This window comes from Hydractinia symbiolongicarpus, chromosome 5, assembly GCF_029227915.1.
Source record: "Hydractinia symbiolongicarpus strain clone_291-10 chromosome 5, HSymV2.1, whole genome shotgun sequence".
Taxonomy (NCBI): Eukaryota; Metazoa; Cnidaria; class Hydrozoa; order Anthoathecata; family Hydractiniidae; genus Hydractinia; species Hydractinia symbiolongicarpus.
In genome coordinates, this window is record NC_079879.1 from 20,798,965 (window position 1) to 20,822,141 (window position 23,177).

The 23,177-nt window shown below is 33.9% G+C and overlaps 3 protein-coding genes across 4 annotated transcripts in view; 1 reads left to right on the forward strand and 2 right to left on the reverse strand.

Moving 5' to 3' along the window:
• Positions 1-4,075: 4,075 nt before the first annotated feature.
• LOC130645272 (uncharacterized) lies at positions 4,076-7,687 on the forward strand. The gene is made up of 4 exons (XM_057451201.1): positions 4,076-4,211; positions 4,449-5,171; positions 5,596-5,927; positions 6,161-7,687. Exons 2-4 carry the CDS (start codon positions 4,496-4,498, stop codon positions 6,821-6,823), a joined length of 1,671 nt encoding a protein of 556 aa, XP_057307184.1. The 5' UTR covers positions 4,076-4,211; positions 4,449-4,495; the 3' UTR covers positions 6,824-7,687.
• A 4,501-nt stretch (positions 7,688-12,188) lies between these two features.
• LOC130645275 (uncharacterized) lies at positions 12,189-13,981 on the reverse strand. Its single transcript, XM_057451202.1, has 2 exons — positions 13,195-13,981; positions 12,189-13,121 (listed from the first exon to the last, which is right to left on the reverse strand). The coding sequence occupies exons 1-2, from the start codon at positions 13,881-13,883 to the stop codon at positions 12,350-12,352; spliced, it is 1,461 nt and encodes a 486-aa protein (XP_057307185.1). The 5' UTR covers positions 13,884-13,981; the 3' UTR covers positions 12,189-12,349.
• A 3,091-nt stretch (positions 13,982-17,072) lies between these two features.
• The window catches only part of LOC130645276 (dynein axonemal heavy chain 5-like), a 55,036-nt gene continuing 48,931 nt past the window's right edge, over positions 17,073-23,177 (reverse strand). For both annotated transcript variants that reach the window (XM_057451205.1, XM_057451203.1), the window contains 10 exons: positions 22,926-23,117; positions 22,358-22,471; positions 21,881-21,992; positions 21,102-21,232; positions 20,633-20,890; positions 20,143-20,259; positions 19,440-19,649; positions 18,665-18,739; positions 18,032-18,118; positions 17,073-17,957 (listed from right to left, as the gene is read on the reverse strand). In XM_057451205.1, the coding sequence (XP_057307188.1) occupies positions 17,664-17,957; positions 18,032-18,118; positions 18,665-18,739; positions 19,440-19,649; positions 20,143-20,259; positions 20,633-20,890; positions 21,102-21,232; positions 21,881-21,992; positions 22,358-22,471; positions 22,926-23,117 (1,590 nt within the window). In that variant the 3' untranslated portion in view covers positions 17,073-17,663. The remainder of the gene's footprint in view (positions 17,958-18,031; positions 18,119-18,664; positions 18,740-19,439; positions 19,650-20,142; positions 20,260-20,632; positions 20,891-21,101; positions 21,233-21,880; positions 21,993-22,357; positions 22,472-22,925; positions 23,118-23,177) is intronic.

Here is a 23,177-nt window from a genome sequence, read left to right on the forward strand (position 1 = left end):
GCTGATGGTGCATGGTTTCATAACAAATGATCTGAAAAAGAAAGTATATTTAAAATTGAGAAAGAAGAATACAATTTTACCAGAACTGAATTAATACTAGGTTGTTTAATTATTGTCTACTTATCTGATTTAAAGTTAGAATTTATTAAAAAGATACAAATCAATGCCATGTGATACACAAAAGGTATACTATATAAATAAAAATATATATATAAATTTAGTCAAGCTGGCTTTGATATCATTGTTAAACAAGTATAATATTAAGCAGGCGATACAAGATTTTCAAACCTGTGGACAATACAGGACTTATTTTGTTGAAATCGATTTATTGAATTTTACAAATTTGATTGTTTATTATCGAGGAAATTGATTGGTCATTGTTTTAGAATTGAATTGAACAAGTTGATACAAAAAAGGGTAGACACTCACTCGGGCAACTTACGGACAGTCTCCAAAACGTGGTTTTACTAAGCGCACCAACCTGACTGATAATAAAACATCCTGGTTTTTTTTATTCGTTCAGGTGAAGGATCGATTTTTGAAAAAAAGCTGTTTAAAATTTTTTAGTTGTATTTAAGTCGATATAGCCTCGCTTTCGTGATTTTATTCACCTTTTTAATTCGGTAAAACCCATATAAATAAATACGCGATCAACTATAAACGGCTTTTTTTTAAGTCGTCGACATATTATCTGTGGATTAAAAAAATATCCGATGACGCCACATACCCCTAAGTGGTGCGAACTGTAAAACACGACGTTTTCTTTGATTTTTCGTCATTTTCAGTACTTTGACGTCATTTTTACTACGGTGTCGGATTTTTTTCCCGTTATATTAAAAGACGCGCAAAAACTGCGGGAAAAGAAAAACATAAATATGGTAGCTTCAGCGGGAAATTTTTTTTGTGGAATAAAGTAAGAACGAATAACGAATATCATGGCAAACGTTTTTGAATGCGCTTTTATGCGTGCTGAAGTATTGAATGGGATGAAAAATATAAGTCATCATCACTGTGACTTGCGTTTTTCAAATTTTATGGCGATGTTTCCTGATGTATCCATAACGAAAAATCATTTTGACAGAAAGTCCAAGGAACTTACTGCGTTTGTGAGAAAAAAAAAGTGGAACGGTAAAGTAAGGGAAAAATACCTAGATGATTTTTCTCAAGACAATTGGAAGAAACTCAAAGATAATGAGAAGATTAGGCATACTATACATGCATGTCAAGCATGCAGTTTATTAGAAAAAAATAAAAATACATTTCCTGTTTCAACATCACACAGAACAAAAAAAATCAACAATGTTAAAAAACCATTAACAGATATATCAAACACTGTAAATAGTACGAATAATAAAACTCCAACTACAACAAATAATACGTCCACACCTGTAAATGTAACATATAACAACATATCAACGATTACTACTCCAAACAGTATCAACACAACACCAGTTCATCCAATCACCATAAATTTGACAATTCCTCAAACAAAGACTGACATGTCATATATGAAAACAACGGCAGAATCTGTACTTAATAGTATCAACTCAAAATGGGACAGTATATATGACACTCCATTCACAAAGGTTCTCACAAAGGTCAAATCAGCTAATATTGCTCAAGTGAAGTCCAAGTCTGATAAAAAGAAAGAGCTTAGAGAACGGAATAAAATAATAAAAAAATCCTTGGAAAAAAAATGTTTTGGTGAAAATAAAGCAACAGACACAATCTTTGGCATCAGACAATCAAAAGCTTCCTACAAAAAATCAAGATCGATTCAATACTTTGAAAGTAAAGAAAATTCAATTAAAAGAATGATAGGTATAGCTATATATATTTTTTAATTTTAATCTTTCACCTGTACTGTATCTCCATTCACCTACAGGCACTGGTTTTTCTTGAATGGTATTATTTTATTGTTGCATTTTTTGAATATAAATTTATAAATAATTATATACACGCATATATATATATATAAACAAATATTAAAATGAAAAAATAAGCAATCAACATATATCATGATGAAGTATATAACCCCACGAAATTAACACGCAGAAATAATTAAAACTATGTTATGAAAATAAGTTGCTGTGTGAATAAATGCAAAAAAAATAGCAAAAATAAATAAAACCTTAGGTTCGTAGAATTCAGTCTCGCAAATCATTATTGACTAAACTAAAAACTGTAAAAATTATTTTAAACAAAATATATTAAGGAGTTGTTTCTAACCATAGGGCGGACAAAATTACAACAAAATCAAGACGTAGATGACACACCAATCAAGAAAAAACGACATAGTCCAGATCCAAACAAATTAAATTTCGATCGTCATGCTCTACTTGAAGAAGTGTTAGGAATGGATGTTGGTAGTAAGGTATATCTTCATGTATCTGTTAACATTTGTGTTGAACACATTGCCATTTATATCATTGTCCAATTTTGAACAAAAAAATAACTTGTGTGACACATCGATTTATTTCCTCTTGCAGATAAATTACTCTGACTTGGCCCGAAAATATCATATACCTGGAACTACTGGAAATACAGTTGTTAAGGAATTTCTCGAAGATAACGGTGTTGATTTATCAAAATTTGCAAACAATTTTGTTAACCCATGCAAATATCGTCGAAAATATGAAAAGTTTCCAGGTGAGTACCTAAAAAAAAGAAGAATTGATATATAATGTACGCTTCCAACATTGTGTCTTGTCATCAAATCTGTATAATTTATAGCAAAAGATTCTTAAATTCTTTCAAGTGTTACAGTAGATTTCTGTGTGTAGAACAATGTTTACCTAAAACACATTGCATCTTCACAATACTTTTAGAAATATGTATTATACAAAAAGAGGATGTATATATCGTAGCGTTTGTACAATCAACTTAACATTCCTTGTTCAGAAAGAGAGATATTGAGAACATTTCATTTTTTACAGATGGAAGTGGAGTGTCGGTTCCTATGCCCCCTACATTTGAAAAAATAAAAGAGGAGATACTGAAGAAGATTGAATCTGGAGATATTCTATTAGGATCTTTGGTTGAGCCAAAAAAATATAAAAAAGCTGTGATAAAGAATGGAGTGATTTTCAATGAAGAATTCACAGTATCTGGTCGTTGTATACCACTGAGTGACATTCGCAGAAAGATTTTTGAAGAACATCAAAGTTTGGGGATTATGAGAAATCCAAAAGGTGCTTTGACAAGATACTTCATACTATGGTCTGATCATGCATCACTTTTGAGTGCTGGCCATTTACTATTGACTGTCAAAGTTGTTTACGATGACAAGTTATTTTATACAGATGAGGAAATGTATGCAAAAACAGGTATGTCATTTAGAAGTATTGTTATTGATCACCAAAATTCTAGATATCTAAAATCAAAAATATTTACTTTTTTTACTTTGATAGTAGACATTAAATGCCACTTAATAATGTTCGCTAAATTAAATTTTAGGAATTTGTCATGATGTTCAAGAACTTGTGGAGCGTCCATCCGTTTATATTATTGGTTTTGCCCAGGATAGCATTGCAGAGAAGCTTTCATATGTCGAAACCAGACTTAATGACATTAGAAAATTGTCTGACCCATTAATTGTCAATGATAAGAAAGTGATTGATGTGATAAGGTTTTTTCATGGTATGTTGATGGAATTCAATTCACACAAGTTTAATCTGCATAATGCAACAATTTATTTAAAAAAGGATAACAGGAATTCATTTATATTTTAGGTGACCATCCTGAAATACAATACGAGAGTGGTAACTCTCATGGTGGAAACTTTCCCTGTCTTTGTGGATGCAAAAAATCAAGATTTACAGATATAGCCCATGTCTACAGTAACAAAATAGTGTCCTTGGAACAAAGAAGGAAGAAGGTACATAAATTTCAAAATAAGTTGTTCGTTATTTGTAATTTTGACAAAAAGTATAGAAAATTATTTATTCCAGGTAAATGAAACAAAATATGAATGACAAATTTATAGATTTCTATTACATAACATTAACTATTTTTAACTAACTATTTTTGATTATTTTAGGTAATATCAGGCCCAGCAGGACAACAACAAAAAGCTGTGTCTCCATTTCAACAACTCAATGTGGAGAAACTGGGTCTTGAAGTAAATTACAGAAACCTTGACCGTGACTTACCAGTTCATCAAAAGTTGCACAAAAAGGACCTTGAACAGCTACTAAAAAATCATTTGACAGGTTAGGGCTATTTTATTTTTGATAAACTAAAATAACTTTTGCAAATTTTGGCCTTTTTCGCAAAAGTTTTATATAAGTTGATGTTAGTTGATATTTGTCTGAAAATTTTTCTACAAATAAAGCAAAAGAAAATCAGATATGTTGAGGAAAATTGAAAAGCATAAAAACAATTCTGATTTTATTTTCAAAATTACACTCATTAAAATTTATAAATTCAGTCAACAATTTTTTTTAAAGGAATTATCCGTGTTCCAGCTCTTTGCTTTGGAAATGAACATAGTACAATGGAGTCCTTGAATCTTGCTAATTATGAAGTGATGCCGATTGAACCACTGCATGATTGTAAAGGACATATCAAGAATTTGTGGGATGTTTTGCATGAAGTGTTGACACCTCAAGAGAATAAAATTTTTCAACAGTCCCTAGATGCCACATATGGTTCGAAGGACAAGGTGAGAGGATCTGACTATCGGCTGTCATCAATAGTTGTTTACCAATCAATGCAAAGCACTTGCAGAAAGGAAATCAAAGAGTTGTTGTACACATTGATGGAGCTAGTTCGGTTATCATATCTTAAATCCCAAAAAAGGTCCCCACGAATTATTCTACGATTACATAATATTAGTTTCCAGCATGCCATGTTGTGCCAAGATCTGTTTGGGCATAATTTAAAGTCAATGTCTACACAAAAGCTTTATGGCATTTATTATCATGGCTTGACAACACATTTAGCAGAAGTATCGAGAATTATCTCACCAAGCTCCTTACACACAGAGAATGAAGAACAGCTATTCAGCAAAATTAATCAAATAAGTTTGAGAACATCAGCCAGATCCTTAGAATCCATACGTGATAATAGCATCATCCGTATTCAAGCTGAACAGAAATTTATTGCCAAAGAATGTTCTAGAAAATCAACTAACACATCTAAAATATCGAAATTTTCAGAGAGTGTACTTGGTAAGTCTAAAATATCTGTTTCTACTGGCTTTCTAATTCATGTTGGCATTCAGAAATTGCTGAGACGAATGTCCACATGAAAACAAAAGTTTTCAATTCACATTGGCAAATATTTAACTGTTATTTGTGTACTGCAGCATTTGGCCGCAAAACAAATATAAATTGCAAATGTCGAACACGAGTTTGCCAACGCAAAACAGGAAAATGTCATTTTACGTAGGCAATGTTCTGTCGTCATGGAATAAACTGAAACAGAAAGGCTGTTCTATGTGATAATTAAATATATTTTGAAGTGCTTGACTTAATAAAAAGTCTGGTTTGATATTCAAACATTAATCTTTCTAATTTTGTTTAAAATTTTAACATGTGATAAAAAGTGTATGATTGTCATTTTGTTTCGAAATAAACTTTTTTGAATTTTCAGATGAGAAAAGAAGTTGTTTTAACATTAACTTACCTCTACGGAAATATCAGGCACACTTGGAAAGAATTGCAGATTTTTTGCTCTATGGTAATGGTGTTTGGTGGCATAGAGAAAATGATATTATCATATTTCATGATGGAAAAGAGGATGATGATTTCAGAGTTGAAGGGCCTTTGATGACAAATTTCAAACAAGACAACCTGCAATCAGTAGCAAAAGATGTAGAAGCTTGTTGGAAGAAATGCGTTGATCGTGGTATTGAATTGCCAATCACAAAGATAAATACTTTCGACGAAAATGGAGATTTAATAGAATGCAAGGCACTTGAAGAAGTAAGTAATACGTCATTCTTGGCTTACTGTCTGTAGGATGGGTATATTAATAGCCCCCAACTCAAATTCCTCTGTATCAAGTCTATCTCTACACTTTCTTACCCAATTATCCTCCTTCATTCTTGCAAGTGTCCTAACCAACTTAATCTACTTATATCTGGACAACATCTATCTTTAATTCTACAGATACCTAGCCTGCTTCTTAGCTCATATGAACTCTTTCTTACTCTCAGACTGGCGTTACAAATCCAAAAGCAAACATAACAAGTAATATCAAACTGATGGCTGATGATGATAATGCAGAATATGATAATGCGTATATATCACATGATAATAATGAAGAGATAGAAATGGAGATAGATATCACATTAGAACAGCAACCTTCCTTATTGGATTTAGAAGTTGACCAAGCTGTTCATTTTAAGAAAGAAACATCAAACACAATTACATTGGAACAACAACCTTGCATAGCTGACTCAGTTACTAATCCTAAAAAAACTGCAGAAAATAGTAAGTTGGAAAAGATCTGTAGAGACAGACAGACGAAAGCTGACCAAAACCCAATTCTTGAATCAGGTGTATGCAAGAACATAATGTATGTTCTTGGCTATTCAGATAAATTGAAGGACTTCGACCGTCATCATATGTCATATAAGCTGACTAAAAGTGAACATTCAAGAAAAAAATGTAGAGCATTTATCATTCATTTTCGTGAAAAAGTGATGGCTGTTCAGCATGAAGCAGAAAAAGCTACGAAAGATTGGGAAAAAGACTTCATAGCAAAAAATTTTAAGATGCCGAATACAGAAGAGCTTAAATCAAATAAAATTTACATGGAGAAATATAAATTAAATTACCACGCCAAAAAAATTCTTGAACAATGGACAAATATTTAGTTTTTCAGCAAAAGGATCAATATGCGCTTTTAAATTTTAAGAAGCATATTTTTCAACAAATTAGCCAGAGCTAGCTAAAATAAAAACATTTGATATATATATATATACAAAACTTTTTTTCTGATACGTTTCGTATGGGAAATGTATTTTTATATTATTGTGGATCATCATTTTGCACAAACGAAAAAACAAGAACAACACGAGAAGGAAATTAATACCTTTAAAAAGATATCAAAGTATTTGTTGTTGCTTTGACGGGCTTAATACGCAATAATCTTGTATTGTGCAAAACTTAGAAGAAATAGCTAGCTAGCTAACAGTCTTAAAAAGGTCCATTTTTACAATCCATTATGTGGGTTATATATCTGCACCCTAAATCAAGAGAATACTAGCTAAACTGCTTTTCTAATTAAGCTACTCTTTCGTACAGAGGTAGGATTTGCACCCACAACTATTTAGCTAAGTAATCTGCAGTGATCTAAGAACTACATAAACAGTTTAATTTCTTGACTAACTGTTTTTATATTGTATATATCTATCTATGTATATATCTATGTATATAACAGCCAGAAAGGCTATGTATAGCTCTGACAGTTACAAAGTTTAGGTAAACACTTCCAGAAATATATAGCTAGCTTTTGCTATAGCTACTATATATATAATTTTGACAGGTAGCTATAGGCAAATAGAATATAGAAAATTTCAAATATATAGAATAAATAATATTACAAACCTTGTTTTTACTGCGTGATCACAAATACCTTAACAGCCAAATGTATGGTACAACCAACCATTTCTGTCAACACAAAAACACAAAAATGGCGGCACCTTCTTGTCTTCTTCACAAACTTGAAACGACAAAAAGCACGTCAGATAGCAAAACGCGGTAGACGATTATGATAAAACGCGGTATACCCGTGTTTTACCCGAAATAATTGGAGACTGTCCGTAAGTTGCCCGAGCAATTAATAAATTTGTCAGATTTGATAAATCAACAACATCATTTATAATTTCAAGAAAAAACATAAAAAAGGGAAGAAAACAAAGAAACCTGTAACATACTGTGGGTAGCGTCTAGTTGTACTGCAAGGGCTAACTATGTTATGTTATTGGTTAATTTATCAGTTCAACTTGACTGTTCCGTGCAATGAACAACAATATTTTTTCATGATTCAACAAATATCTTTTTATATATATTCTTGCGGTCGGATTCGTGTCAACCAATCACTGGCAGCCATTATGAAATGGGGTACAAATGCCGTAATTAATGTTTTTGTGGTGAAATCTTCATAAATACAATACTGGATTTTTCAAGGAATTCTTTTTTTTTTAGTCAAATCTTTAATATGTTTTAGATACTGCTTAATTTTTGCCATTTTGCGACATTTTAACGACGTTTTACTTGTAAATTCTGTTTAAGTAAGGTTGCTACTTTGAAGGTTTGACCGTGAAAAGTCCACTTTGTTCTCCATCGGATAGCAACGAAGGAGAACATTCTGACTGCAAGAATACATGATAGCAGCCTCACAAAGGTTCCTTTAGAAGTTATTTTACTCACCCAAAACGCCTATACTTTTTACGGTGTATGTGGCTTATCAGCACCCTCGTTGATAAAATTACACAGGGCAGGATAAAAGTTTTTTGTTGCTTCTGAAAAAAGGGACTCTAATGAAAGCACTATTTTGTGCAGTTCTAGCTTGATAGCTGTAGTACAAGTGAGAGTAGTTTTACGACTATTAACTTATAAAATGCAAGAATTTAAAAATAAGTATTTAGCTCCCTAGCTACATCATTAAAGCTATTACGACAAGCCAGACCATCGGGAAGGGAAGACCAATAAAATGCAAGCAGTTTTAGTCATGGCCATACACGGAATGTTCTGTTCTTGATTGACTTTAAATTGTGATGCATTTATAAATTGCGGCCTTTGGATCAACGCCATAAACCGTTCTGAGTTTAATTTCATATAAAATATAAGTAATCCTTCTACTTACTGTTAACAAGTTTCGAAACAACTTGGACAAAGAAAAACAAACCTTTTCTTGAAGATAAATTCACGTGGGCTGCAGTGACATTTAAGCATATTAAACGAGACAATATTACAAAGCTTTAAATTAACATAACAAAAGAATCTCGATTAATATTTTTTATGGCAGTCAAATCTTCAGAGACAACAAAGAAACCGAGACAAGATAAGTTTTGCTCGATCAGTGTTATTTTTGTCTTGATGGTACCAAACACACAGGTTGTGTTATATCAAACCTAGGCTGGATGTTCGAGCCGAAGTTCCCCCGCGAAGTAAAGAGTGGAAAATTTTTTTGCCATACACAACACAAACACTATATACCCGCGGTCCACTAAATGTGCGCCCCTTCGGTGGGGCGCAACAAACACTATATACCCGCGGTCCACTAAATGTGCGCCCCTTCGGCGGGGCGCAACAAACACTATATACCCGCGGTCCACTAAATGTGCGCCCCTTCGGCGGGGCGCAACAAACACTATATACCCGCGGTCCACTAAATGTGAGCCCCTTCGGCGGGGCGCAATAATATACTCTAGCGTCCAGTCCAGTCAAATAAGCGCCCCTCTTGAATAAGTGCTTATTTAATTATTTTAGATGTAGAAAAACAAATTTTTAGTCAAAAAGAATTATATCTAACATTTCGTTTAAGCAGTTCGCTTTATTTTATTGACGTAGAGGAAATTTAACCATAAAAATTTACACTCAGCGTCATGATATTTCTACCTGTTATACATATATCCTCTGTTTTCATATTTTACAACCATTATAGTTCTCTAAGAAGAAAGCTTCACCACCAAAACACAAGAATGAGATTTTTATTAAACGCACTTTTCTATTTGCCACCCTTCTGGAATAAGTGCCCACCCTAAAAGTCAAAATTTTAATACGGGCATTTACCGCATCTGAAAGTAAAAATAAACCTCTGGAGACGAGATGGGGGAAAGGGCGCTATTTATAAATGAATGGGCCGAGCCATGAGGGCTTTATTGCTGTTTACTTTAGCATGGGGTTATTCTAGCATCGGAAATACTTTTTGCCGGTTCACACAAGAGGTGTAGATAGCGTTCGGATTTGTATGTTTAACCTTGTTAATTTATACTTTGCACATTTTTAAATCCATATCGGGCAAAAAGAAATGTCTTGTTTTAATATTTTAAAGCGGGAGGTAAGCTTTAAGCCGGATTTTAGACGAACTCCATTCTTTGGCCTGAAATTTTTTTGCTGTAAAGTTCGAAGTCAACTGCTGCAGAAACACAGGAGACACAATTCTAATTCTCTTTATCAATTTGTTCAACCACTTTCGTTCCTGGTCAATTTGGTTTTAACTCTACACCAGCGGAGTAGACGCAACACATTTTATTGCTTCAGTCTCTGTGAAGACTTACTTTTTACGTGATATCCTTCAGTGTAACTTAAGGGGGTTTGAATTTTGCCAGTCCAACCTTAATCCTAGGACCTCTTGTCTCTTTTAGCATATTGGAGACCTAACAATAAGCGCAGCGCCAATGTGAGACAAAAACTCTTGGGGGCGAGGTTGTAACCTGTCCGTTCTATTTATTGTTGCTATATTTTTTTCACGCTATTTCTTATGAAGTTTATAGAAACCTTCAATTTTCTTGAATTTATCGTAAATATATACTGATTATATCAAGGGTAGAGAGTATTCCTTAAATGCAAAATTCATAAAGACTACAAAGTGTTGTTTTTTTACTTATGTACCCCCTAAATAGAATTAAAGTAGTTTAAATGTGAGCAGGCTGTCTTAAAAAAGAAAAGAGTGAATTTAAAAGGAAATTTGCCGTCCTCAGACACCGAAATTAAAGTTCATGTCACCGTTTTTGCCGAGGTAAAACTGTGGATTGGCTAGGCGAATCAAAAAAGATCCACGTCGGCATTCTTTCGCCAACGTGAAATGGTTAAATGCCGACATGAAACAGTATAATAAAGGTTCAAATTGGAAAGGCTAAGAAGTAAATCAAATTTATACTTTAACAAAACGACGATTCGTACTTTTTTACCCTGTTAAAAAAATTTTTTTTAATGTGTTACAGGGTACACTACTATATCACTGAATATTAACCAAATCTATTCGTTTTTCTATCTTAAGAAATGAAAGGCTTGCAGAAAATCCACTAACACGACATTTTGAACAGAGGAATTAATTTGCTGTTTCGTTGAAATTATTTACAGTTAACTAAAAAGTTTCCATAGTCCCTTATTTCAAGTTGCACACTTGTTTCTGTTTTTTTCTCCTCAAGTGGCCTCTGCCAAAAGCCAAATACCCTGGGAACGAAGTTGAATTAAAGAAAAACATTCTTATGTAACAAAAGACAATAACAAAAAGCGGTTGTTTTGGTTTTTAAAATGAAAGTTGTGTAGTAGAAGTTAAGAATAATGAAAGTAGAAATTGCATACGAAAGTAGATGCTTCTTTTCGTCTGAAACGTATGGCGCGCCTGAGGGGACAAAATTAAAAAAATATTTTGTTATTTAAAAAAAGAATATTTTTGTAAAAAAACAGTTTTTTTGAAGAAAATACTTATTTTTTGAAATTTTTAAAAAATAATAATGAAAAAACAACAACGAATAAACAAAAAGATATAAAAACAATTTGATTTATTTTATTGTTCATTTTTTTGAAAAAAAATGAAAAACAGTTGGAGAACATTTTTGTCCGACGGCCAGGCTCTATCAATCAATCATTTTTGTTCGACAGCGTAACCTGTTCTGCAAATTATTACTTTGTTCGCCCTCCTGTGGCACTCTTAAAATGGCGCAAAAAGAAAACAACATGAGCTCTGCACTTGAAGGCCTCAGCAACCTTGTTCGTGCTTTGGAACAGCACAAAAAGAAGCCCGAGCAGAACAGCGAATCAAACAATGTTGAAGAAGCTGTACATTTACTCTTCCGTCCAAATAGACAAGAGAAAAATGGTAAAAAGCTACGTTATTTTGTTTCACAAACCACTTTCAGTTTTTTGGTTTTGTGACTTATATAGCTAGTAGCAATCTAGCTAAAAACCAAGTTACAATGACTACAATATATATTTTTCCCGAAAGAGCTGGTATGGGTAACAGCTATTTTTGTGACCTTTGTAATGTCATTTTTGAATTATTTTAGAACACGCAGATCGGAACACTCTCAGCAGACGATTACCATCTTCCACCAAGAGACCTTTTACTAATACCAATAGTAATACTTCTAAGCGAAGGAAATCTGCAACATTCATGAAAGATCTTGTGTTAATTCCTTCACCAAAGATTAAAGTTATACCGAAAGGTGAATTAAAGGAACATTTACAATCATCAGGATTTATTGTTAATGCCTTCGAAGTTTTACTTGAAGCTCAGGAGGAGGAAATCAGAGAAACGATTTTTGAAAAGTTCCAAGATAAACTTCCAAGCAAGAATCAATTTTCATTTATGAAACCTGTACATAAAATTATGTTCCATCGCGAGAGCTTAAAATCGTTTGTTTGTTATTCGACCGTACATCAGCTTATCATAGCGCATGTACCAATAATTCACGAGTTTGAATGTACAAGTTTATTCCGTGATTGTGGTCTTCAGAAAGTGGGTCAATATTTTGCATAAAATTGTCTGGTAAATTCAGAGCTATCTCAGGAACATTTACGTTGTTGATCGAATCTATTAAAGGAGCTGGACCGTCAAGTTCGACTCCATGTGTACCAATGTTTTCATTTTCCTCCATTATCTGTCTCAAACCGTTATCAGAAGAATGCCAGTTCATATACATGCCTTGAGTCCACAGCTGATACGGCGTTCTATTGCCTTCAGTTGATAAAGGATGATTATTCCACTGCTTCACAAATTCCTCGCAAGCACGATTAATTCTAGGCAAAAACACGCTATGCAATGCGTACAAATCTACATCATTTACGGGGTCTAACATTTCTTGCTGCTCCATGAAATAAAAAATGCCTTTAAAATAATCAACCACCTGTATGCCTAAGTCGCGCCAAAGCCTTTCGATTCTTTGATTATGCACTGATAGTCCAGTTATGACAGGCTTACTGGCCACACCAAAGTGTCCCAGCATCCATCGTGCCACTTCAATATTTTCTGTACCGTGGTCAGTGCGAATTCTCCTAGGGACATTGTATTTATTGATGGCTTCCAGAAATAGATCTAATACGGTAGTGCTTCTGTTATTTGAATTACATCTGAGAAATGTTACTAATCTTGAATAACCATCTATACATCCGTGAAACACAATGCGCCATCTAATTAACTTATGATGACCATCCATATGCCTAAAAGAATATTTTAAGAAATGGATATGGGCATAACGCAAACACCGTTTGTTAATTAGGGAAACTTACTTACCACAGCGAATTTGGAGATTTCACATTGTACCTCCTTCTTTGTATACAATTCCTTCGTCTCATCACCCTGCTCAACGCGTCTACCCTCATGATTGATTGTCGCAATCTTTCTCTTTTCACCTTAATATGTTTGCTGGTAATTGCACCTATTACCATTCTTTCGCCGCAATTTGGGAGTATCAAAAGCACTTCTCGAACTATTTCATCGAGTTGTTGATCAGTTATGTCTGAATATTCTGCTTCTCCAAAAGGTAAATCAAATTCTTTACGACGACGACGGAGTGTTTTGATACTAATACCAAGCATTTGAGCAATGTCCTTCCATTGATATCCGATCTTTTTCAAGCTAATGACTTGTTCCTTTGGCACTTCATACTTTGGTCTGCCAACCTCACCAGTCACAGCTCTAGGACTAATGTAAGCATTGCTTTTATCACCACCTCGACAACGATGTTTCACTAGTTCTTCATAAGAATTTTGTAGTGACCTAATAACTTCTGGTATACGATCACTTATATCAGGCACTTGTAAGTACTCTAAGTATATTGATGCTAAATTCCATATAATTTCGTCAAACTGAATGTTGTAAATTTCCTGCCCGATTTCATTCAAGGGCAAAAACCTGTTTCTTTCTAAACCATTTAGAAACGTAATTGCAGCTGTAACATGTGGAACATATACCGCCATCATTGTTTTTCTAACATCTTCATTTTTGCGCGGAATTTTAAATAAAATGCCGAACAGTCATACTTGTCGAAATTTTGATTGATTGATTGACAGGTGCCACAAAAATTGCGAAAAAAAATTTTTTTTCGTATTTTTTAATATATTTTAATATCAAAAATGTTTTTTTCTTGGAAAAAAGTTTTTTTGTTTATTTTTTGGGTTTTTTTAATTTTGTCCCCTCAGGCGCGCCATAGAAACGAAATTTTTTGCACTTTTTATTAAAGCTAGCTGAAGAGTCATTACAGGTGAGTACGTAGCCTTAAAAGAATGTGTTACCTGATTAATTTTTGACGTTTGTATTTTCCCAAGTTTTAATTGGCAGTCGCATATTCTGTGTCCGATTGTAGTTTGTGATTAAAACTAGCTAAAGACTTTCTCCTCCGTTCTGCTCTAAAATTAGTGTTGCCATCACAAGAAATTTAAGGGAAAAGTGTTTGCGAAAAAAACTTTTTCGTTTTTCGAAAAATTCTTTACAAAATGGTATGACATTAGGTGGCAGTAATACCGTGGCTGATTACAACGTTTTGTTTTCATTTAAAATAGGCGCACTGTAAAAGACGCGGCCGTTGTAATCAGCCACGGTACAGTAACCCTTTTAAAAATTTTTTTTTTTACAAAATTATTTACGAAAGGTTATTTTTAGACTATATATCCATATTTTTTCTGTTATAACACACTTGTCACGATTTTATGGCTAAAATACTATTATCTTTAACCAAAAATATTTAGCCTCAACAATTCCTCATTAAAAAAATTAAAATCATGTATAATTAATTAGTTCTGCCAAATATAGTTTAAGTCTACGCGCTTGCGAAATTTAAAGAGAAACGGAAATAACAAAAATGACGCATTATGAAGAAATTCAAGACGATCTTTATTATACTACAGTGCACGAGCTTTAACTTTCGATATCATTTTCGTTTTAGTTTAAAATTTTCAGACATGCTTGGAAATCTTTTCCTTTTAACAGTGTTCCGACGCAGCAGGGGATGCTAACAAAGAATCTTTTGAAAAAAAAAAAGTTATTGTTAAAAAATATGAATAAACAAAAAAACTCCACACACCGTTTAACCCAAGGTTCATTTAAAAGCAGAAGCTAATGAAAAATAACGAGATTGTAAAAAGTTGAAGCTCGTGGAAGCCGATTTTTTTCTTGTTTATGATATATTTTTAAATAGAAATTTATGCTGACTCACCAATTTGGTGTTAAGTTAAGATCGTTATTATGTATTAAGGCCTATATATTTTGCGTTTTATTTATACGAGTTTTTACGGACAGTCAAATTCGTCACGTGACCGCTAGGTACTGGGCCTTTTTTTAGGTCGTGCAAATAAAAAAGCCCACTAAGTCCTGGGAACGAGGTTGTATAAGGACGTTCTCTTTAACACAAAAATGAAATAATAATTCTTAGAGAATCAGCGGAAGTTGTTACAAGAAGGAAACTTAAAATTTACATCCTCGTTCCCAGGTTTTTATACAGTCAGGGTAATGATAAAAACACAATTTCCTAGTAACAAGGTCGCGTCGATTAGTCTCATGCAACTTAGCGTAACATGTTACTCAACAATTTTTGTCTTTATAAAGCAGAAACAGCACTGATGCAACTACAAACTCATTTTTTTTAAATCGTTGCACTAAACGTGTTGCTGAAATGTCGGTTAAAGTTAGAATTCTCCGTGAAGATCCGAACAGCATTAACAAATCTAGTCAATTTGTTAGTTACGCCGAAGTGAGCGAAGAAACAGCCCTTGTTTTCGAAGGGTACAAAAAAGGTCGGACGAATCTTCAGGAAGCTGAAACAAAAATTGATGAACTATCCGAACAAGACAAAGTAACAGTTCTGTTTTCTGTTTACGTGAATGTTCATGCCAACCACGCTTCCGTTTTTTTCTTTCAATCAGATCGGATTAACCGAGATAGTTCCCAGATTAAGGAGACCAACAAACTCTCAAAAATGAAACGAGGGTTGAGAGTGTTTTTTTGCGAGAATTCTTTCCAAGTCATGAACCCATTATCAGTAAGAAGAGTCGATTTATTCACAAAAGACGGCCATGAGTACGAGATTGGCTTAAACAGCAACCGACTCAAGCCAGGAGTCTACAAGATGTTCAAGTGCTTCGAGGTGATCGGAATTAGTGATGTTGATATTGAATAGGCGTATCTAAAGGCGGCTCAAGATTGGTACGACACAGCTGTTTGAGCTTTTCGAAAAGAATAATTTGTGAATTGCATCGGCTTATCATTGGGGAGGACCTCGGTACAGCTGATTTAAAAAAGCTAAACAAATTATACATTTCTATGCCGGGAGAATCCTCATTTGAGTATTTGCGTTCAAGAGTTAGTTTTTTCTTAACACCCTCTTTGAGACCATATGTTTTTGTTATGGTGGTGATGATCATTGTAGCTGTTTATGTTGAAATTCGATTGCGACTTTAATAATACTTTAACAATAAGAAGACACTAATGCATCATTTTTATTGCACGAAAGGAAAAATAATTAGATTTCAACATTTAAAATTTGTTCCTTTTTTTAATTTTTATTTCTAGAAATAATCATTATTGATTTTCATCAGCCTTCTTTTAATCTTAAATGGAAAAATTTCGCTTTTTTTACATCAGCGAAAAAGAAGTTTTCATTTATGCACAACAAAAATGTGGTTTCCGTTTTGTTCAAATTCTAGTGTTGGCTATGGTACTTAAATATTCCCTTAAGTTCACGTTTTAAACAATTTTTTTTTTTTACACAATTATCCTAGCGATCATCCACAAAACAATACACTCTTTTAAAAAGTCTATCAATAAGCAACTAGCGTTGGAATGGTAAATTTTCACAACCTTCAGTGTTCAGCTTTGTACTTTAGCAACTATAAAAAACTAAGAAGAGACTTCTATTAAAGTAAAATTTTGCAATGTTTCAAAATGTTGCAAACAGTGTCCGCACGTCATAAACCGTAGGGCGTAGCTCCATGTTAAAACCACATGGATGGTCACGTGCTATCTTTTTTTATAATATATTATACATTGTAAAGAAGAAATTTATGTGAAAACCTTTTATCTGTCATGGCTGATTCCCGACAGATAACTAGGCAACTGTTAAGCAACCTTGAGTGCTGGGCTAAACCTTCAAAAGATCCATGAAATGAACGAGCAAATTCTCTCAATAAATTAATTCCTAACATAGTAGAGGCAAAAAAAATATTTTACAATGCGAACTTGTTATGAAAAATATAACTATGTAACTTTTAAAAAAATAATTACAAACATTCGCAACGAAAACTCTCTTTCAACAACTATATTTATTTCCTTAACTTCACAACACTGTTGAGAAAGTCCCTGACAGAGGAAGTTCACAAGCGTGGTTGGTTCTGTGTTGATTACTTTACAGAACGGATTCAATCATGCCCGCAAAAACAAACGTTAAAAATGCGACATCAATTCTTCAACACGTTTTGTTCTGGATCACACATCATTTCAATATTAAAAATTTGACTCTATATTTACAAGTTTATTTTTTATATTAAAGATAAATTGGAAATAAATAACTAAAATATTTGCCAACCAATCACTAGCTATATTGTCTTTATATTTACAAAGGAAAGGAAGACTTGCATTATAAGCGATGTAATTGGTCGAAGTTAAATGCGGCTTTAACTTTCTTTGTTAAAAAAAATAGGCGAGTCCACAAGGATATCGAGAAAAATAATAAAGCAAAATCAACCAGCTACTTGGGTTAACAAAACCTTTTAGAACGGTCGCAATGTGCAAGAGACAGCACGAAGAGCATATTTTAAAGCATCTTTGTGATCCACATCAACACCAAAAACACTCTTCTTCGTATGTTGCGTAGATACATAGCAAGGGCACGTGTAACATGTCCCTTTCTCGGAACGTGGTACAACTTGAAAGTGAATCACCGGTAAAGCGTATGAAATCGATTTGGGTGGATTATCATGAAGATCATTGCTTGCTTTTTCCCAATGTGTACCCCATAAATGTACACCGTATATAAAGATACCATCCGAAGGAGGGTCACGAAGCTAAAATAACAGAACAACTAACCGATAATGACGACACATACTTGACATGCAAGTGGATTAATTAGAGAACGCACATGATTATTGTCTCTGTTCGTGATCTCTGTTTTCACGACCAACCCTTCAGAGGATGCGTCTAAAAATTTTAAGTTCTGTGCGGATTCCTGAAAAAAAGAAAGCTTTTACATTTTAAATTAACTTGAACTTATTACAAGGATGTGCACACATGCAAGTGCAAATATATCGCTGGCTTGAAGTTCGCCAATTCGGAAGTTCGCCAATTCGAAAGTTCGCGCTTGCAATTCAGAAACATAAATTTTCCGGAATCGCGAAAAGCTAACCCTAAAAAATCCGAGGATGAATCTCAAAACGTACTTTTTTATGTAAAAGCATAAAATTGAAATTTGAAATAGGCCATTCTTGGCCAACCGAGAATGGAGAAATTCATTTTTTAAAGTTTTTGCAGGTCTTAATTTTCGCAAATGGATGGAAAAAAATTTTCTTGTTCTTAAACTTTGGCTTATCGATGCGCTTGGAAAAATTTTCGACAAAAACTTTCGCGAAATAGAACAAAATGCACAGTAACAGACCTTTAAAAACTATTAGATACGTAAACAAGGTCATAAAGTATTGTCAAGTTCAACTCAACGACTATATAAATCTAAACTTTAAAAATTTAATAACAGAAACATGCAAATGTTTTATCTTACTTGAATTATAACAGAGAGCAATCTCTTTGGATCGAAAAATGCGGCTAACCAATAACCAGCTACTTTATCTCGTCCCTAAAATAAAGAGTTTAAGAGGTGCATAAAAACAAAAAGGGGTAAAGAAATAACTGAAAATGGCTGCTTCAAAATTTAATCAACTAAAGAACCAGCAGTTTGGCTTTTAACAACAATGTTAAACTTGCGTTGTCAAACTTAAAAAGCTGCTTTTTTCGTTCTCAAGGTATACTTTTTTATAGATCCTGTTATTCTGATGAAAAACGATAAAAAGATTCTCAAACTTTACTCGTGCAAGCTGTTCTACAATTATAAGACCTGAAGATGAAATATTTTGGTAAACTAGACCCAACTTGAGATTATTTATTAGGTTTTTCATAATTATATAACACTTCTCGAATGCATAACCTTTTACAGATCAGAAATTATAACAGGCTATATCGATAATTTCTCTACGGGCAAATATATCATAATTCATGAATAATGGAACGTCTCTAAATGTAAATGTTTGGGAAACAAAAACAGTCACAAAATAAAACTCCTGGGTGTAGCTATTTTGTGTAGCGGTTGGGTTGAACCGATGGTTATAAAAGAGGTTTTGCTAGCTTCATAGGTGTGTAGAACGTTTAACAGGACTGTCTTAACACAACGCATTACGTTGCGAAACATCGTGAATTGATAATGGTATCCTGGCAGTTATCTCAACAGAACGTGCAAAAACTACTGCGTGTTTAGCTGCAATTCAAAGAAAATATCATACCTGCAGCAAAATCCTCTCCACATGACTGCACCTGTTTTGAAAGTCCGTAATCCAAGAGATAATATTCCAGCTTCTTGGAGGAGCAGATGGACCAGCATTTTGATACCATCTTTGAGGTATTTCTCCAGCGTAAAGGTCTATTGCATCGTCTACTAATTCCTGACTTAGGTTGCAACATGTCGACGATGTATTTAGAGCCTCCTGTAGTTTCTGACAATAAAAATAAAATAAAATAGTACGTTAGGTTGGTTTGTACGTCCAATGACACTTTCTAGCCTAAAAAAAAAACAAATTTCAGGAATGTTCTAAACATAAACAGTAAATCTGCACAATTAACTGATAAAAACAGTTTTTTTTATAAGCAACCCTATTTTGGTATAGATTTTAATGTGTTGGTGGGCTTTTTGGCTCTCGAGTTGTTTAGATGATTTCTAAGTACTTGATTTATGGTGAACCCTATCTCGAGCCTTCGGATCTTGTTCGTAGGGAACTTAACACACACAAAAGAAATTCTCCAGAGCACAATGCGGTGCTAAACACTGGTACGTGTTGTTCCAGAGACGACGAAACGTCCAGATGATGTCTACACTCTATTTTTCTAAGCTTAGTTCGCGGACTAAGAGTTCAGCTGCGTGAGCCCAGGTACAATTTTAAGAACCAATCAACTGAAAATTTTTACCTTTACACTACATAAAAGACATACCTGAATCGAATTTTTGATTGTATGGTGAAGAACGCATATAGCATCTGCTTCCGCAAGTAGCCACATGTTGTAGGTGGTCAAGCCACCTGTTTTCCGAATGCGCTCCGAAACGAATTCCTATACACCGAATACATTTCATGAGGAGGTTGTCATTTTAAAATGGTTTAGCTAATAAACATGGAAAATATTTGCGCATAGCGATGGATAGATGGAAAATGTTTTAAAGTTCATACAAATGAATAATGTGGACCACAAAATAATGTTGCAAACCTTCTTTATACAGAAGAAAAAGTAGCTTTTTTAGTTTTCTATTAAGAAAGAAAGGGAATTTTTTCTTTTTTTTTTTTTTGGGGGGGGAGGGGGTTAAATTCCGCGAAACGAAAAAAATCGTGTAAATAAAGAAAAAAAGTTCACATTCTTATTCTTGGAGCGATTCAATCACATTATTATCCGGTTTTTATATAACGGAATAATGTAACAACAATTCTACCTTGCTCCACAGCCGAGGTAACTTCAGTAAAGCAGTGCTTAACACTTCACTTAACTCGATCTGCTTACTACGTAGAACTGTTTCACACGTAAATGCTTTAAAAGTAGAACCAAATGGAAACACAACAAGCTGAGAAGCGTCGATAGCTCTCGTGCATAAAAAGCCGGGATCCAAATGAACAAGTGTTTCTGTAGCAGGCATATTATCGAACAGGTGTTTCAAGTTTAATAGGGTGTATAATGTTGAACTGGCTGGTACCTGAAGCAAGAGAAGTAACGAAGTTTTTCTCAGGTCAAGCAGACTGGTGAAAAAATTACAAATATAGAGGAGACGAAAACGGCCATAGAAATATAGGTATTTTAAAAAACACACATATTACATCACACGAATTAGCATGAAACTGTAGAAACATGGACAACCAACACAGAACAAAAGTACGGCGTTGATCAAAAACAACAAGACACACTACCTCCTGTGTTTGAAACAAACCAGCAAATTCCATAGAATCATACGAAGAATTTGGCATATTTTCCACTGCTTGCAACACAGCGGATGGCTTCGTGTTGTTGGTTAATAACGCAGACGGTAATTTAAAGCGTGCTGCAATAAATATAAAATGAATACAGTAAAACCTTCTGACAGGCATCCTTTACAACAGACATTCCTTATAACGGATACCCTTTAGAGAGGACATTCTTTAAAGAAGGCATCCTAATTAATACCTAGACTTAAAATAAATACGTATAAGTATAAACAAAAATATCTTTGGACAAATATAAGGACGTTACACATGTTAAAATCAATGAAAGTCTAGTAATAAAGTTAAGTTAAATTACATACGGGAATGAAAAATGACACTACATATGCATTAGTATAATCCACATAACCCAACCCACTGACATTTAGCAACCACACCTTTTTCTCTTAATTGTATCTTAAGGCAAAGGTTAACACAATATGACTTCAAACAGATTTTAAAAACGAATTTTGTTAAAAGAGGTAAAAATAGGTATTGTTTCAAGGAACTGTGAAGTTCTAAAAGAGATTTAATGTATGATTTTAAAAAGCAGCACTTGGTCACGTCAAAATGGTTGTACTAAACTCGAAAAATCCATCGGTAAGAAGGAAGGGGGAGGTTTAAGTGGCAAATTGTCACACTAAAACGTCCCTTAATATAGCAATCTGGAACTACTTCTACCCTTTAAAATAATCTCGGTGTTTAAACAGTCATCATGAGAAATAACCTACCCCGGGTGATTTCAAAATCTTTTCTTGTTGCATTCAAGCTGATCCAGAACTCAATAAGTGCGTTCAGAGCATTTAAATCAACTGCGTTTGTCACTTCTCTACCATATACCATCTAAAAACAAAAGAACAAAAATGCCATTATTAGAAACCTTTAAAAGTCCCTTTCTTAACTTCCACCTTAAATACTCAAAAAAATTCATAATATAAAAAACAGTGCGATAATGAAATGCAAAACTAAAAACCTGTGACTATGACTGTAGTCATAACTTTGCGAAGCCAAGTATGGTTGCAGGTAGCTAAGTATGGTTATACCGTAGCTATATATGGTTATACTGTAGCTATATATGGTTATAGTATAGCTAAATATGGTTATGGTTTAGGTAAATATGGTTATAATTTACCAAAATATGTAGGTAAATATGGCTGATATAAGTGCAGCATCTCAACGGTAGAATCATTTACTACAACGACGTTTACCTTTGACAAGAGCGTTCTGATTGAAGACCATTGAATTCCTTTGCTGGTAGTTTGCACAGAAGAAACGTCAGCGCTCTCGGTATAGCATTCGTTAGAGACAACTTTAGATGCTTCCTGTAAAAATTTGAAACGCAAACGAAGTAGAACTTGCTAAAATACCTTTAGTTCTTTATACGGATTTTTAAATCCTACTAGTGAAAACTGAGGTGTAAATTATCATAACCAGTCAAAATATTTAACAGCAAGAGGATACGGTGATTGTCACCAGAATAACATAGAAGTACTACCAATAATGATTTTCTGTACCGAAAACCCTGGAAATGATATTTGGTATGTTTTCTTTCTCGAAATAGGCAAACAGCGTCAGTTCGCAAATGCTCTGCAGCGGGTGGGTTGCAAAGTTCTACTTTGGCAGGGTGTAGGCCGAGTAGCAAACGTTGAAAATATGCTAGTTACACTGTTCACAATGTCTGCATTGTGGAACAACTCGCTCCCAGACCCCAAAAGGCCCGGAATATCGCGTTATTTTGGCCCTCTGAAAACAACCAAAAAATGGCACAACACTTACCAAGAGCTTTGAAATATCAAATTGAAATTCATCTAGATGAGTGACAGCAAAACCTGCGCATTTCCATCGCTGCAAAAAACAGCTATGAAGTAAACAAGTGTTGTGTATCAAAATAACATCACTGCGCATGCCCGTCTTTAACATATCGTTTGTTACCAGATGTAGATTTTGAAGGAAAGACTTGTGTAGGTTCTATAAAAAAATTTGCGTGTGGCAAAATTTGTAAACAACAAGGAAAGATACAACAACAAA

Excerpts from the sequence above, each read along its gene's own strand:
- LOC130645272 (XM_057451201.1), top strand. The coding sequence starts at position 4,496 with ATGGAGTCCTTGAATCTTGCTAATTATGAAGTGATGCCGATTGAACCA. Across the intron at positions 5,172-5,595 it reads ATTTTCAGAGAGTGTACTTG|ATGAGAAAAGAAGTTGTTTT; the intron begins GTAAGTCTAAAA and ends TTGAATTTTCAG. Across the intron at positions 5,928-6,160 it reads AATGCAAGGCACTTGAAGAA|ACTGGCGTTACAAATCCAAA; the intron begins GTAAGTAATACG and ends TCTTACTCTCAG.
- LOC130645275 (XM_057451202.1), bottom strand. The coding sequence starts at position 13,883 with ATGATGGCGGTATATGTTCCACATGTTACAGCTGCAATTACGTTTCTA. Across the intron at positions 13,122-13,194 it reads AAATCTCCAAATTCGCTGTG|GCATATGGATGGTCATCATA; the intron begins GTAAGTAAGTTT and ends ATATTCTTTTAG.